The 14,032-nt window shown below is 36.3% G+C and overlaps 1 protein-coding gene across 1 annotated transcript in view; it reads left to right on the forward strand.

The window, feature by feature from the left end:
* Positions 1–14,032, forward strand: part of HECTD2 (HECT domain E3 ubiquitin protein ligase 2) — a 59,426-nt gene that overhangs the window by 11,991 nt on the left and 33,403 nt on the right. Inside the window, exons 5-7 of the mRNA XM_014587510.2 lie at positions 10,559–10,697; positions 11,592–11,694; positions 12,587–12,676. Coding sequence (XP_014442996.1) covers positions 10,559–10,697; positions 11,592–11,694; positions 12,587–12,676 — 332 coding nt within the window. The remainder of the gene's footprint in view (positions 1–10,558; positions 10,698–11,591; positions 11,695–12,586; positions 12,677–14,032) is intronic.

Consider the following 14,032-nt stretch of genomic DNA (forward strand, 5'->3'; position numbering starts at 1 on the left):
ATTGAGCCATTATGGCATAGATTATAAAGCTGTCCTAATAACAGCATTGCCACCAGAAAAACCAAGTAGAGATAGTTCATTAAAATATTGTATGTAAGTGGCATTCAGAAATGGAATTAGGCCAACTGGTTACACTCTTTTTCTTTTCTTTTTTGAGAGATTTTTGCTATAGGGGGCATGCACTCACCAAAGAGACAGAAAGACAAAAAGCAAGAAATCACTCCCAAGGGGAATGGCCACACCGCAGTGCCTTCTCCTCCCTTCTCCTCTCAGGATCTTGGGCATGTACACATACACACACCAGGTCTGAGTTTCAAGCCACTGGGTCTGGGACTCAAGCTGGTGCCTTACCTACCATACCAACTATTGGCCCCTGGTTACACTCTTGAAATAAAATCAGTTTTGTTGTTTATTTAGCTGTAAAAGTACTAGAAGGTGATGCAGGAGATTTTTAAGTGTATGTATATCCTCACCAACCGAGTAATTCTATTTCTGGGAATTTTATGTAAGTAAACAATATAGCATATGTACAAAGGTACATGAAAAGAATGGTTATTATCCATAATAGTGGTATTCAAAGCAATCTAAGTAGATTGGTTAACTAAATTACATTAATTCATATTATCAGTAGGATATTTCTAAGAATAATGTGATCTGTATATGAAGAAACATAAATGATGACAATACATCATAAAATGAAAAAACCAGGTTACACAAGTACAGGTAAAATGCGACTCCCAATTTCCTTCCAGTAAGAGGAAAGAAACCTTTATATGTCTTTGAGTATAGGATACGCACCAGTCTGTTGATATTTCTTCAGGGAGACATGATTAGGTGTATATTATTAACTCCTCTTTATTTAACTCTGTTGTTTTATGACAGGGGCTATCACTATTTGACTGCTTTAAGGGCCTTTCATCCTGTGACAAAGCAACATAAATCTGCGAAGGTTTTAATTCCCCTTATAACCAAGCCCAACAAACCAAACCTAGAAACGTTGATGAACATAGTTTTGCTAACTTGCCTTTGTGCATGTGCTGCACGTGCGTGAGTTGTTACTACACAGATGTTCTGTCTGACGGTCCACACTAGTGCCACACCTCCTCGACAACTACGTTAGTATTTGTATCACCTCACTTACCAAACTTTGCTTTTGATAACTTATTTCTTTTACTTATTTACACGTATATACACATATTCCCTCAACTCAGTCTTACCCCAGGGAGTCACCAGTGCCTGGATGTCACAGTCACCCAACCCACAACACAACAAATGTCACTGTGGTACCATCACAGAAATAGAGAAATAAAGGAAGTGAGCCTCTTTGACAGGGGTGAGGAGTTGAGAGAAGGGATTTCTGTTTTAGACATATAAATTAGGTAATAATTACAAGTTTTATTTTTATAATATATATCATTTAGATAAAACTTTAGTGTTTATCATTTTGAGTCACAACAATCACATAAAGTAGAACAGCTTTTAGAATCCTCACTGTATTAGTTTCCTATTACTTTATAACAAGTTACCACAGACCTAATGACTTAGAAACAACACCATTTGCTAGCTCGCAGCTTTTTAGGTCACAGTTGTAGATGGATGCAGCTGGGTTTTCTACTCAAGCCTCTTTCAAGACTGAGATCAAGGCCTTGGTTGGCCTGGACTCTGGGCAGGCATTGCTTCCAGGCTCCTTCAGATTGTTGTAGCATTTGTTCTTTATGATTATAAGACTGCTGTCTCATTGCCTTGCTGGTTGCCATCGAAGGGCTGCCCTCACCTCCCAGAGGTCACACATAGTTCCAACTGCCATGAGTCTTCTCACAACCCATAAGTATCAAAGCTTACCTTTTCTTTGCAATATCAATATCCCTGTTTTGTTGTCCCATTTATAGGTACCAGGGTTTAAAACGTCAGCATACCTTTTTGAGGGGCATAGTTAAACCTACAACAGAGGGTTAGGAACCTTAAGAAAATCGGAATGTGGGGCCAGCAGGTTGCATAATGGCTAAGGTGCTGGACTCCCACATGGATAACCGCGATTTGAGTCCTGGATCTAGCAGCTTGCTTTCTCACTTACATTCTTTCTCTCTCTCTGTCTCTCTCTGGTCAAATTAAAAAAATAATAACAATAAATTAAATTAAATAATTATTTAAAAAAAAAAGAATTGGAATGTCTACAAAGAAGAAATGACAGGGGATCATAAAGAAATAGTGGATAGCCAAAACCTTTGTTTGAGCTTTAGTTCAAATTCCTTAGCATTCGGGACCAGCAGTTAGTGTAATGGCTATGTTGCTGGACTTCCATGTAGTCAACTATGGTTCGAGTCCCATACCCATGGCTTAAACTCACGGCAGGCATGTGTGCATGCATGCCCAGGGTCCTAAGAGGAGAGTAGAGAAGGGATTGCAGCGTGGCCATGCTCTCTGGGGGATGATTTTTTGCTTTCTGTCTCTCGTCTCTCTCTGTCTGTCTGGTGAGCACATGTGCCCTTTAGCAAACACCTCTCAAAACAAAACAAAACAAAACAAAACAAAAAATTCTTTAGCCTTTGATTCTGTGGTCTGATTTCTTTTGTCCGCATTCTGCCTGAGCCAGTGTCTTGATGTCCAAACTCAGCTTGCCAGCTCACATGCCCACAAGTCCTTGAGTGACTGGACTGACTCTGAATACAGTCCACCTGTTTGAACTTCCACCACTAGTATGTTGAAAGAATCCTTTCATTGACTGGAAAGTTAGACTAAGTCTTCCAAATGTATTATGTTTATAATGCTTTGATCTTTTAAGAAACCTCTCTTGCCAGCAAGATTGTTTCCTTAAAGATGCATCATTCTTGGCAGTTATTGCAGTTTTCCTCCCTCTTCTCTGGTAGCAGGACCTATGCTGGGTATTCTCTAACAGCTTGTCTAATCTTCAAGTGGTATTAGAGAAGCTGCAAAAGGCCTGCGTGGGTTTATCTAACAGCTGAGGGATGCCTTTCCTCCCTGTCGATCACATGACTAGGTATGCCTGTCAAGTTGGCTGTCCTTTTAAGATGGGAGAAGGGTAGGCGTGTTACCTACTATAACAGCTGCTGGGGATGATGCATCTTCAGAGAAGCAATCTAGCCAATAAGTAATGGGGGTGGAGTTAGCTCTACATCCTCTCTCACTCTTCTGTATCTTCTTGTCTGAAGTTACTATGTCCCTTTGCAGATGTCTTTAAAGAAACAAAGCATTTTTTCCCAATTTTTTTTGCACTCTTGGTCATTCAGAAAAAAGTAGGTAAGAACCCTGACAGCTACCTGGTGGGCAGAGGTCTATTCCCAGCCCAGCCCATTTCATGAGTTTATCTGACAGAGCCCTGAAAGAACACGACGAACTGCACTTTTACGCACCTGGGGAAATGAACTCCATGGGATTTACCACTCTAACATAACGGAGGGGAGAACAGGGTGGTCTTGAGATCCAGCGGTGCATGGGCCTGTGTGTGGGCCCTGCGAGCGTTTCACAGGCAAAGGACCACCAGGTTTTACAGTTTCTCTAAGCAACTTGAGGGGCAGACAGGGAAACAGGCTGTTAGAAGGTAGGATGCTTCGTGGTTTCTGCCCTAGCCATATCTCCAAGACCTCAAGGAACCCCATCTTCAGATGTCCTTGGAGAATGAACTGCTTCCATTTTGGATGGAAGCTCTGAGATACATCACTAGGTCAGAGTGAGTACCTTGGATTTGACTGTTCTTAACTATTCCTGAGGGAAAGTGTTTCAGAGGATTTTCCTGCATTTTTTGTTTACTTATCTGTCACTTTACTAATCTGTGCACTCCTGAAGCTTTTGTTTTTGAGATGGAAAGAACTTATTTTTTTTTCATATTAACTTTTCAAATAGTTAACTTGTTTATGGGTTTCAGAAATCAAAACTACAAAACTGTGTTGCAGATATGTCACTTTGACACTCTTGCATGTGTCTCTTGTATTCTTTCCTGTGTCTCTTTATGCAAATACAGGTAAATAAAAACATTCTCTCACTTCTTGTCTTTTCCTAAAGAAAGGTAACTGTATAAACCTCGTCCATACCTTGTTTTTTCACTTCCTGTGAATGTATTATAGGTGTCTTTCTATTTCAGTACGTGGAAGGCTTCCTTATTCTTCCTCACAGCTTTATCCCTGTATTGTACACGTTATAATTTATTTACTCAGACTTCTGTTGGAAGAGTCGTGTCCATCCGTTGTTGTAACCACGCCGCAGTGAATGACCGTGCACCTGCTATTTTGTTCATCTCTAGGGTATTCCCAGAAGTGGGATTGCTGGGTCTAGGAGTAAAAGCATTAGCAACCCTGAGCTCAGAGCCCATCTGTCTCCAGCACCCAGTACCCACAGTGCATGTGGTTTGTACTCGATACATAATTCACTGAATGAGGGAATGAATGGGGGGCACTTTTTCACAGCACGTAGCCTGTTTGCACTGTTGAGATGCCAAACCCATCTGAAGGCTGTAGGAAGTTCTGTGAGAGGTGTCCAGTATGAGGCATGTGTTTCATGGGAGATGACCTCCTACAGAAAGGAGATTCGACTATTTCCATAACTAGACATATAAAAGAACATTTCACCCATACTTCTGTTGCAGTTTTACGAGCACCTACATAGTTTAATTTAATAAAAAAACACATTTCCAAAAATCAATGAATGTGTCACTTTGTTTAGCTCTGATGGCCAAATTCCTGTGAGTCAGAGTTTTGTTTCCTTCTTTCTTCTTTTCTCTCTCCCACCTTCAATTTTATTTTTCGCCAAATGTTCTGAAAAGTCGTCCTGTAGACAGTGATGTAAACACCACCTGTTAGGACTAATCCTGTCTTGGTCTTCCCATTTCCGTTGCCTGCCACTACTGAAGCAGTTGAACACAGCACCAGAGCACTGAACTGGAGCACGCTCCTGCTACGGTAGCTCATTAGTAGCTGCCTGGTCCGCGTAGATCGTCAGTCACGATGCTAAGTAAGAACCAAGTCGGACTCAGCTGCCATCTGTAACTGTCAGTGTGACCTTAAACAGATAGCCCAGCCCTCTTGAACCTTCATTTACTCATTCATAGAATGAGGAAATAGAACAGAGTGAGTTGTAAAATGCCTTCTACACCTATGTTTTATGATTTTAAAGTGTTAATTTTCCCATGTATTGATTTTTCTTGATACTTGGGGGTTTTTTTCTTTTTTTTTTCTTTTTTCTTTTTTTGGTGGGATGGCATGTTTTATAGCTTCTAGTTCCATATGAATTTAAATGTCCGTTTGCTTCTCTGTTTACATTGTAGATAGTTCGGCATTGTTCAACAGTAATAATAACATAGGTTTTGTAAGTTCTCAGGCTGGGTTTGAATTCTGACTCTCACTTATAAACTGTACAATCCTAGAAAAGTTATTTAACCTTTCTGTACTTAATATTCCATCTGTAAAATAAAATAATGAAGAAACTATAAGGATAAAGTTTTTCAAAAGCGTTTAAAAGTATTCAGTTCTATGCCTTATGGAAGTTCTTTAGTTCATGTTAGTGATTTATATGAATCTGACTTTTCTTCAGTTTTTACCAGAGTTCTTACTTCAACCAACCCCTCTGACTTAACCTCCCCTTCAGCCCAACCAAGTTCCAGATTCTGTGTTTTTAAACTTTTTACTGTGTAAATGAAGTTACTTTTTGTCTTTACCTAATCAGGCTTAGTTGTCAGTTGTCTCAGATCTAAGTCAGTTTTCACAGGATTCTCTACTTTCTGTCTTTTTACATTTGAGGCTATGGCCTTCTCAAACCTGCTCTTTTTATCCCTTACAGATGTATGTCTTTAAAATAACAGAATCTTTTAGTGTGGTTTCAGTGAAATTTTGAGAATTAAATGTCCATACATAATATGAGATTCTGAGGTCTTTTTACACGACCTTGCAGAATCATCGACCTGTCATTTTTATTCATAAAAGTGATCCAAGTTGATCAGCAGTTGGTCCTTGCAGTAGGGATTGCAGGCCCAGGTTCCTCCTACGGAATTCCCAGTCTACCTCTGGGCTGGCTAGCCAGAACTATCCTCAGTCCTCTACTCATAAGGCTACTTTAAAATGTCGGGTTTTGTTTTGGTGACTACAGTTGTGAAAAGATACCTTTTACTAAGTGTCCAACCAGAGTCAGTCTATGAAAATAGTGAGCTGGCAAAATTTGGCTAATAATCTTACATCCTTATACATAGTTTTATTAGGATCTTCATATATTTTAATATACTGCCAGGCCCCATCACAGCCCCTATTCTTCTTGCATTGGCTTCAAGTGTTTTATTTGATGTATCTAAGCAACCAACTAAAATTGGCAATGGTATATTAAAAGAAAGGGAGAATGATTACTGCTTATCAATTTAGCACAGAGTGTTCCCAAGTATTGGCTGAATGAAACCTAAATGACAGGTTTTTGCTGATAAATATATTTTGGCTTTTTTTCAGTGTATTGTGGTAGTCTGTATTTCAGAAAGAGTTGCATATGATAGAACAAAGATTTGTCTGTTCTATTTATATCAGTTTGAAATTTAATTAATCTCTGATCACCATAGTTATTGATTTTTCTCCTTTGAATTAGATTTCAATAACCATCTGTGAGACCAGGCAGAAAACCTGTCTCTGGAAACAATGCCTTGATATGCAGGGACATGAGAGCAGCTGGGAGCCGTTATTCTTCTCTAATAGCTGAATGTCACATCCTGCACTTTGGCTTTCATTCACGAATATGAGCAAAGGATTCTTTCTGACTTGAGTTTCATTAACATAGTGTGTTAACAATCTGCATTACTCCTCAGTTCAAGTTACTTTCTGAATTAAAAATAAAGTCCATATGGGCCTCTTGTTCTAACGTTATTCTGTAATCTCTCGGCCTTGGCATTACTATTTCTCTTATGTAAGAATTTCCTCCACTCTCAGGCTCTGCCAAAACCTAGTTCTCTTACTCAAATTTTACTCTTCTTCCACCTCAGCATGGTATTAATAAAAATGAGTGGGTATAAAAATGTGTATATATGCTCTGTGAAGGAATAAGTTAATTTATATTTGAATGAGTCTGTTTGTATTTAATAGTGGGTGTTTGTAGCCAGGTTGGGAAAGGTGTGTGGGAAGGGATGAAAAAGAGTGAGCCTGGTGAAGAGGAAGAGAGACTGCAGCAGAGCCACAAGATAACAGTAACAACACCGGCATTGAAAAGAGGAAATGACTGTCCTCCCTTTCTGTTGAGATATTCTTTGCTTTCTGATTAATAAACATTTCCAAATACAATCCATAAGAAATCATTTGTAAAGATATCTAATTTTACTTGCTGCTAATATATTGAACCTCTGTCCAGTTTTTGCTTACAATACCATTTACTAGAAATTGGATATTTCCACATTTAGTAAAGGGTATAAAATTCATTATAAAATTGAATTAGGAAATTTAATAATCTATTCTGTATGGTAAGCACAGAACTTACCTCTCATCTCTAACTGTTAAGCAGTATTTCTCTGGGTGGTTCCCAGACTTAGCAACATCACCATCATCTGAGAATATGTCAGAAATGCAAATTCTTGTGCCCCTCCCAGTACCTGCTGCATCACAAACTCTGGGGAGGGCCCAGTAGTCTATGTTTAAGCAAGCACTCCAGGTGATTCTGATGCACAGGAAAGTTTGAAAACCATCGCAGTTGAATATAAAAAATTGGCATCTGTATACTGTCTTCTCATATAGTTTCCTTTAACCCAAACAGTAATAAATTTGTTTTACCTCATTGAAGTAGAGATAGATGCAAGGGTAGATGTTTGAATGATAAAGTGGGTAAAAAAGAAGGATCTTATACCTTTGTTATGTTGCGATTACTAATACAGCTGAGTTTCCTTGGTTGAAAATAATCCTGATTTTACATTACATTACAATTAAATTTTATACATGTGCATTTCATTTTTGTAGAATTAAAAATCTATGAAATATTAAGCTATTCTATCAATTTAGGAATATTTATACTTGCGAAAATACAAAAACCAAAGTAAGAAGTTTAGGGCTCAATGGCAAAATGGAGGGGACAGGAATCAATAAACTGAAAGATAAAACAATAGAAATTACCCAATCTGAACAATAGAAAATAAGGGGGAAAAAAGCTCAGGACTCTGTGGTACTATAAACAAAAGATGTTACATTCCTATCATTAGGAGTTCCAGGAAAGGAGAAAAAGGGGAGGGCTGAAAAAGAAATAATGGCTGAAAACTCCCTACATTTGTCAAAAGACGTAAGACTACAGATTAAAGAAATGGATCAAACTCCATCTAGGATAAATTCAGAGAAATACACATCAAGACACATAATTAAATCCCTGAAAGCTAAAGACAAAAAAAAAAATAAAAATAAAAAAATAAAACACAACTTGAAAGCAACCAGAAAAAGGCATGGCACCTTCAAGAGAAAAATCATTCAAAAGTAGTGGATTTCTCATTAGTAACCATGGAAGCCAGAACCAAGTGGCACAATATTTTCCAAGTGCTGAAAGAACTGTCAATCCAGAATACTATACCTGGTGAAAATATTTTATCAGGAATAGAAAAGAAATCAAGATATGCAGATATGCTCAGATAAAGGAAAGCTAAGGATTTGTTGCCATTAGACCTGCTCTGAAAGAAAGAGTAAAGCAATTCTCTAAACAGAAAGGAAACAGTGAAAGAAGGACCCTTGAAAAGTGAAGAGAAGATGATCAACAAATACAGAAGAATACAATAGATTTTTCTTCTCATATTTTCTAAATTATGTTTGGTAGTCAAAACAAAAAATTACAGTGTCATCCCATGTCATTTTAAATATATGTAAAAGAAATACTTAAGATTATAAACAAGGAAATGTAAAGGGTGTACAAGGAGGTAAAATTTCTATACTTTCCTCCAACTGGAGGAAATGATAACATGATAAAGTGATAAAGTATGTGTATCTAAGATATCAGAAACACTACATATAATTCAAAACAGAAATCTAAAAAATGTCCAAGTAATCCATGGAAAGTCAGGAAAGATCACAGAGAAATGATAAATAAAATAAATAGAAAACAAAAAATGAAATTGCAGACTTACATCCTACCTTGTTGATAATTACATTTAATATAAATGGCCTAGAAAAGATAGAGATTGGCAGAGTTAATTTAAAAATAACTGCATGCTGTTTATAAAAAATTCCATTCAAACATAGCAGTGTAAGCAGGTTGAAACAAAAAAGACAGAAAAAGACATTTTATGTAAACATTAATCAAAGGAAACAGTAGAGGTTATGTTAACACCATCAGCCAGCAGTTTGTGACTGGCATTTATAACACACTCCACCCAATCATAGCAGAATATGCCTACTTTTCAAGAGGCAGTGGAACATGATTGACCATTTTCGGCCATAAAGCAACCTCAAAAATTTTAAATAATAGAATTGACCTGGTATATTGTTTGACCACAATGAAAATTAATAACAGAAAATAAGTCTCCAAACATATGAAAATTAAGCAACTTACTTCCAAATAACCCATGAGTCAGAGGGAACGTCTCAAAAGATATTTTTTAAATGGATGGAACTCAATGAAAATAAAAATACAAAATGCCAACATTTACGAGATACTGCTAAAACAGGGCTGAGCAGGAACTTTCTGACATTTAGGGCACACATTATAAAAGAAGGAACATTTGGCGGTAATGCACCGCAGTGTGCTATAGAAGCCTTATGAGATGTATGCTAAAACCTGGATGAATCTCCAGATAATTATGCTGAGTGAAACAAAACTAATCCCCAAAGGTTACATATGTATGATTCCTTTTATATAATGTTTTTGAAATGACAAGATTATAAAAATAAAAACTGAATTAGTGTTTAAAATTTAAGAAATGAGATAGAAAGGATTTCAGAGAAATTATCTAAAACTGAGGTAGGAAGAGATCAACTAATTTTGGGTAATTGGAGCAAAGAAAAGGTGGGTAAAACTTTAGTGATTTCTAAGATGTCTGCCTCATAATAATTTATTATGCAACCCATTTGTTTTGTGAGATTATTCCATATTTTATTTTACAATGAAAGGTTATGAAGTTATGAGCAATAAACTGGCAAATATTTGCCAAAAAATAGAAACACACAAAAATTCCATGAATTGAAAATTTCAATTTCAGCTCATAAAAAAATGCTAAGACTTCAGTAGAGAACTGCAGAGAACATAAATGACTTGCATATACTCTGAAAGTTAATAAACATTAAAAACTTTAAGTCTCACTGAAATATTCTCTGAAAGACAGCTTTTGCAAAAGGAGGAGGGGGAAAAAAGTCAGTAGGCAACTTTTGTGGGGAAGGGAGAATAGGAAGAAACTACATGGAATGTATGCATTAATTTAGGGTACAGCCTGCCATGAGAGAGGAGGGACTAAGCTTTCTAGTAAGTGTCCTTCACTATGGTAGGTTTTTGATTAAATGATCCCAAAGTGAATACAATACAAAATAGTTCTCTATTCATGTTGAATTAGGCTGGCATTTTATAATTTGGAAAAGTTTATGATTCATTTTATTGAATAGTTTTTTGTTCTTCACAGTGAGAGACCTACCACCAATTTGCCTTGATGTTAGACAAAAACAGCGAATGTCTGTAGATGCAGTATCGTCTGAAATGAAGGCCCCGGTCCTTCCAGAGCCTGTCCTTCCTGTCCAGTCTAAAACCATGAAAGATTTTCAGTTAAGTTTCTACTTAACTATTACATGAAGACTCATAGTTCTCTGCATGCCAGCACTCTATATCTAAGCCTTTGCATGAGAAATTAGCTGAACTTGTGAATCTTTATGAGATACTAGTCAAGAGTGAAGACCAAACGACAAGATGTTTTAAGTTGGAAGTGAAAACAAATGTAGAAATAATAATTAAGGGTTAGTTAGCTATGTTGCAGCAATAGAGATGAAACCCCAAGACAATGTCAGACAAAGCAGACAATAGAGAAATATAGTGATAAAATAATAGAATATTATCATTTTAGAAAATAAGTGTTTATCTACTTTGTGACACATCCTATACATGCTGTGTCACTGCTCAAAAAAAGTCCAAATGTATGTTTGAAGGAGTAAGACGTAATGAGAAGGCAGAGATAAAGAAAATAAAAACTCCAGAAGTTTGGTACAAAAGAAAAAAAATATAGTAATTAGAAGGGCATGTCAGCATGAACTTTTTAAAGCAGATGAATACTAGAGACTGTAGACAGGGATGGACAGTGCGGGCTGGGAGAGAGGCTCAGGAGAAAGAAAAGTAACAGACACACAGACACAAGAATGGAAGGTTATCAGTTGAGGGTGATGAATATGGTAATATCTTTGACTTGATTGGCATGTACTGCATACATGCATTGAAAAACTTTGCTGTATGCTATCGAGATGTAGGAACGTGAAGCTGGATTAATACCCTCATCCAGTTAAGAATTACACATTCACAAACTATATTTACATTAACTAGAATGTATTTCTGTATTTTATTTCAGTATTTTAAATAATAGATTGAATGTAATTTATTTGTAAAAAAGTAATGCTATTTTATGTGCTTAATATTTTTATCTAGATGGTTAATGTGTGTTTTTATTTTAGGGAAGATGTAGAAAAAGTTAAGTCATCTGGAGATTGGAAAACAGTACATGATTTTTACCTAACAACATTTGATTCCTTCCCAGAATTAAATGCTGCATTTAAGGTATAATTTATAAAACATGTTTTTATTCATTTTTAGTTTTAAATTTTCCAAAAAAGATAGGATAAACTTACCTAATTTTCTACCCAATATTGGCTTAAGAAACTGTTTTAACAAACATACTTAATGATTACTGAAATTAAATGTATCATAAATACTACTCGTGATCTTAGATATTGTTTTTATTTATACTAATATTAATGTTTGACTTGATTCTTTCCATTTTAAAAACAGTTATTAAATTAATTATTACACATTTTATTTCAGCAATTTTGCCTTAACAGTTCTTTTTAAGATATTTTTGCTATAGGGTGCATGAACTCACTGGAGAGACAGAGAGACAGAAAGCGAGAAATCACCTCTGGGGGGATGGCCTCGCTGCAATCCCTTCTCTTCCATTCTCCTCTCAGGATCTTAGGCATGCACGTACATGCACCCGGTGCAAGTCTCAAGCCACTAGGTCTGGAACTCAAACTGTGGTTGACTACGTGGGGGTCCAGCAACATAACCATTACACCATCTGCTGGTCCCTTCTTTTTTTTTTTTTTTTTCTATAGGGTGCATGTACTCACCAGAAAGAGAGGAAGTAAGAAATCATCCCTGAGTGAGGGTGGCTATACTGCAGTCCCTTCTCCATTCTCCTCTTGGGATTTGAGATCACATGTGTATGCACCTGGTGTGTTTTCCAAGCCACCAGATCCAGGACTTGAACCGCAAAGTTGGCCATGTAAGATCCAGCTTCCTTAACTACTAGACCACAAGTATGGCCCCAGTTCTTTTTTTAATCATCAGAATAAAAAATAGAAATTATAAAGGAATAATATGGTTCAGATACTACTACTATGAGTAGTCTTTAAAATGTTACATACACTTAATTCTTTAATTATATTTGCAGAAAGATGCCATGGCCTCGTTTAATACCATTGAAGACTCTGGAATTAATGCTAAATTTGTGAATGCTGTATATGATGCCTTACTTAATACTGTAAGTATTGTTTGTGGACATATGCAAATGGTATAATTCTGTGTTTCTTTGATATTTCAAGAACAGTCACACCAACATTGTAAAAGTCACATTATAACACAATTACATTAGAAACTCATATAATTTTATGTAGGTGTAGTTGGATTTCTTAGGTCAGATCATTTTATTCTTTTATTTTTCCAATTAACTGAGAATGAAGCTGAAAATACATACAATCCTTGTTTAGGAAGGCTTACCAAAATTATACTTTCTCAACGTAAGAAGGTTAGTTACTTGATTGTATTGTAATTGTACTACTCTACATCAGTGGTTCTCAGTTTAGTCGGTTGGACTGGATCAGCAGTTCAGTCCTTGCACTGAGTCTATAGGTCAGTGGCTCTTCACAGGAAGGTCTTGTTGACATACATATTTCAGATTCAAAAGATCTTGCATGAAGCCTCCAAGTTTCATGTATAAGAAGTTCCTAGGATAGGTTGATACTCCCAGTCCAGGGGCCACATTTTGATGACTTCCCTACTGTAGATCAAATTTGTAAAGAACTGACATTCTTTCAACCCATGAACATGGTATACCCCTCCAGTTACCTGGATTTTTAATCTCTATCAGTACTGTTTTACAGCTCTCAGTAGAGGTGTTACACATTTTCTGTTATATTTATTTCTATAATATAATAGATAGTTTGAGTTTTTTAGATGCTATCATAATTTCATTTTCTAATTGTGACTGATCTATGGAAATACTTTTCATATATTTATCTTTAATTACTTTGCTAAATTCACTCAGTAATTCCAGTAGTACATCAATGTATTTGGATTTTCTATGTACAGATTCATGTCATCTGTAAAAAAATTAGTTTTATCTCATTCCAATTTTTAGTGTATATGTATGTTTGTACATATTTGCCTTAATGCATTGGTTAGCACCTTTTGTGTAATTCTGAATAAAAGAAGTCATAGCAGACTTCTTTTATTCCTAATCTTCACTATTACATATATGAGAGATTAATTGACATCATTTGTCATCAGAGAAATGGAAATATCATTACACATCCATTAAAATTAATAAAACTTTTTCAAAAACCTTTCAAGTGTTAGCAGTATTATAGAACAGTTAGAACTTTCGTACTTTGATTGGGTGAACATACATTGGTACAACTACTTTGGATACAGGAGAGATAAGAGAAAATTAATAGCCATGTCATTGAGACAAGATGAGAAAGGATGAGATGGAGGACCCAAATGAAGGTGTTGGTCTTGGTCAAATGCACTGGCAGGTAAATGGATAGAATTGATACTGGGAAAATGAATCTGTTCTCATCTGTGTGCATTTGTTTTCTCTCCATCGTAGGTGGCAAAA

Source organism: Tupaia chinensis, unplaced genomic scaffold, assembly GCF_000334495.1.
Source record: "Tupaia chinensis unplaced genomic scaffold, TupChi_1.0 Scaffold000217_1, whole genome shotgun sequence".
In the NCBI taxonomy this organism is placed as follows: domain Eukaryota; kingdom Metazoa; phylum Chordata; class Mammalia; order Scandentia; family Tupaiidae; genus Tupaia; species Tupaia belangeri.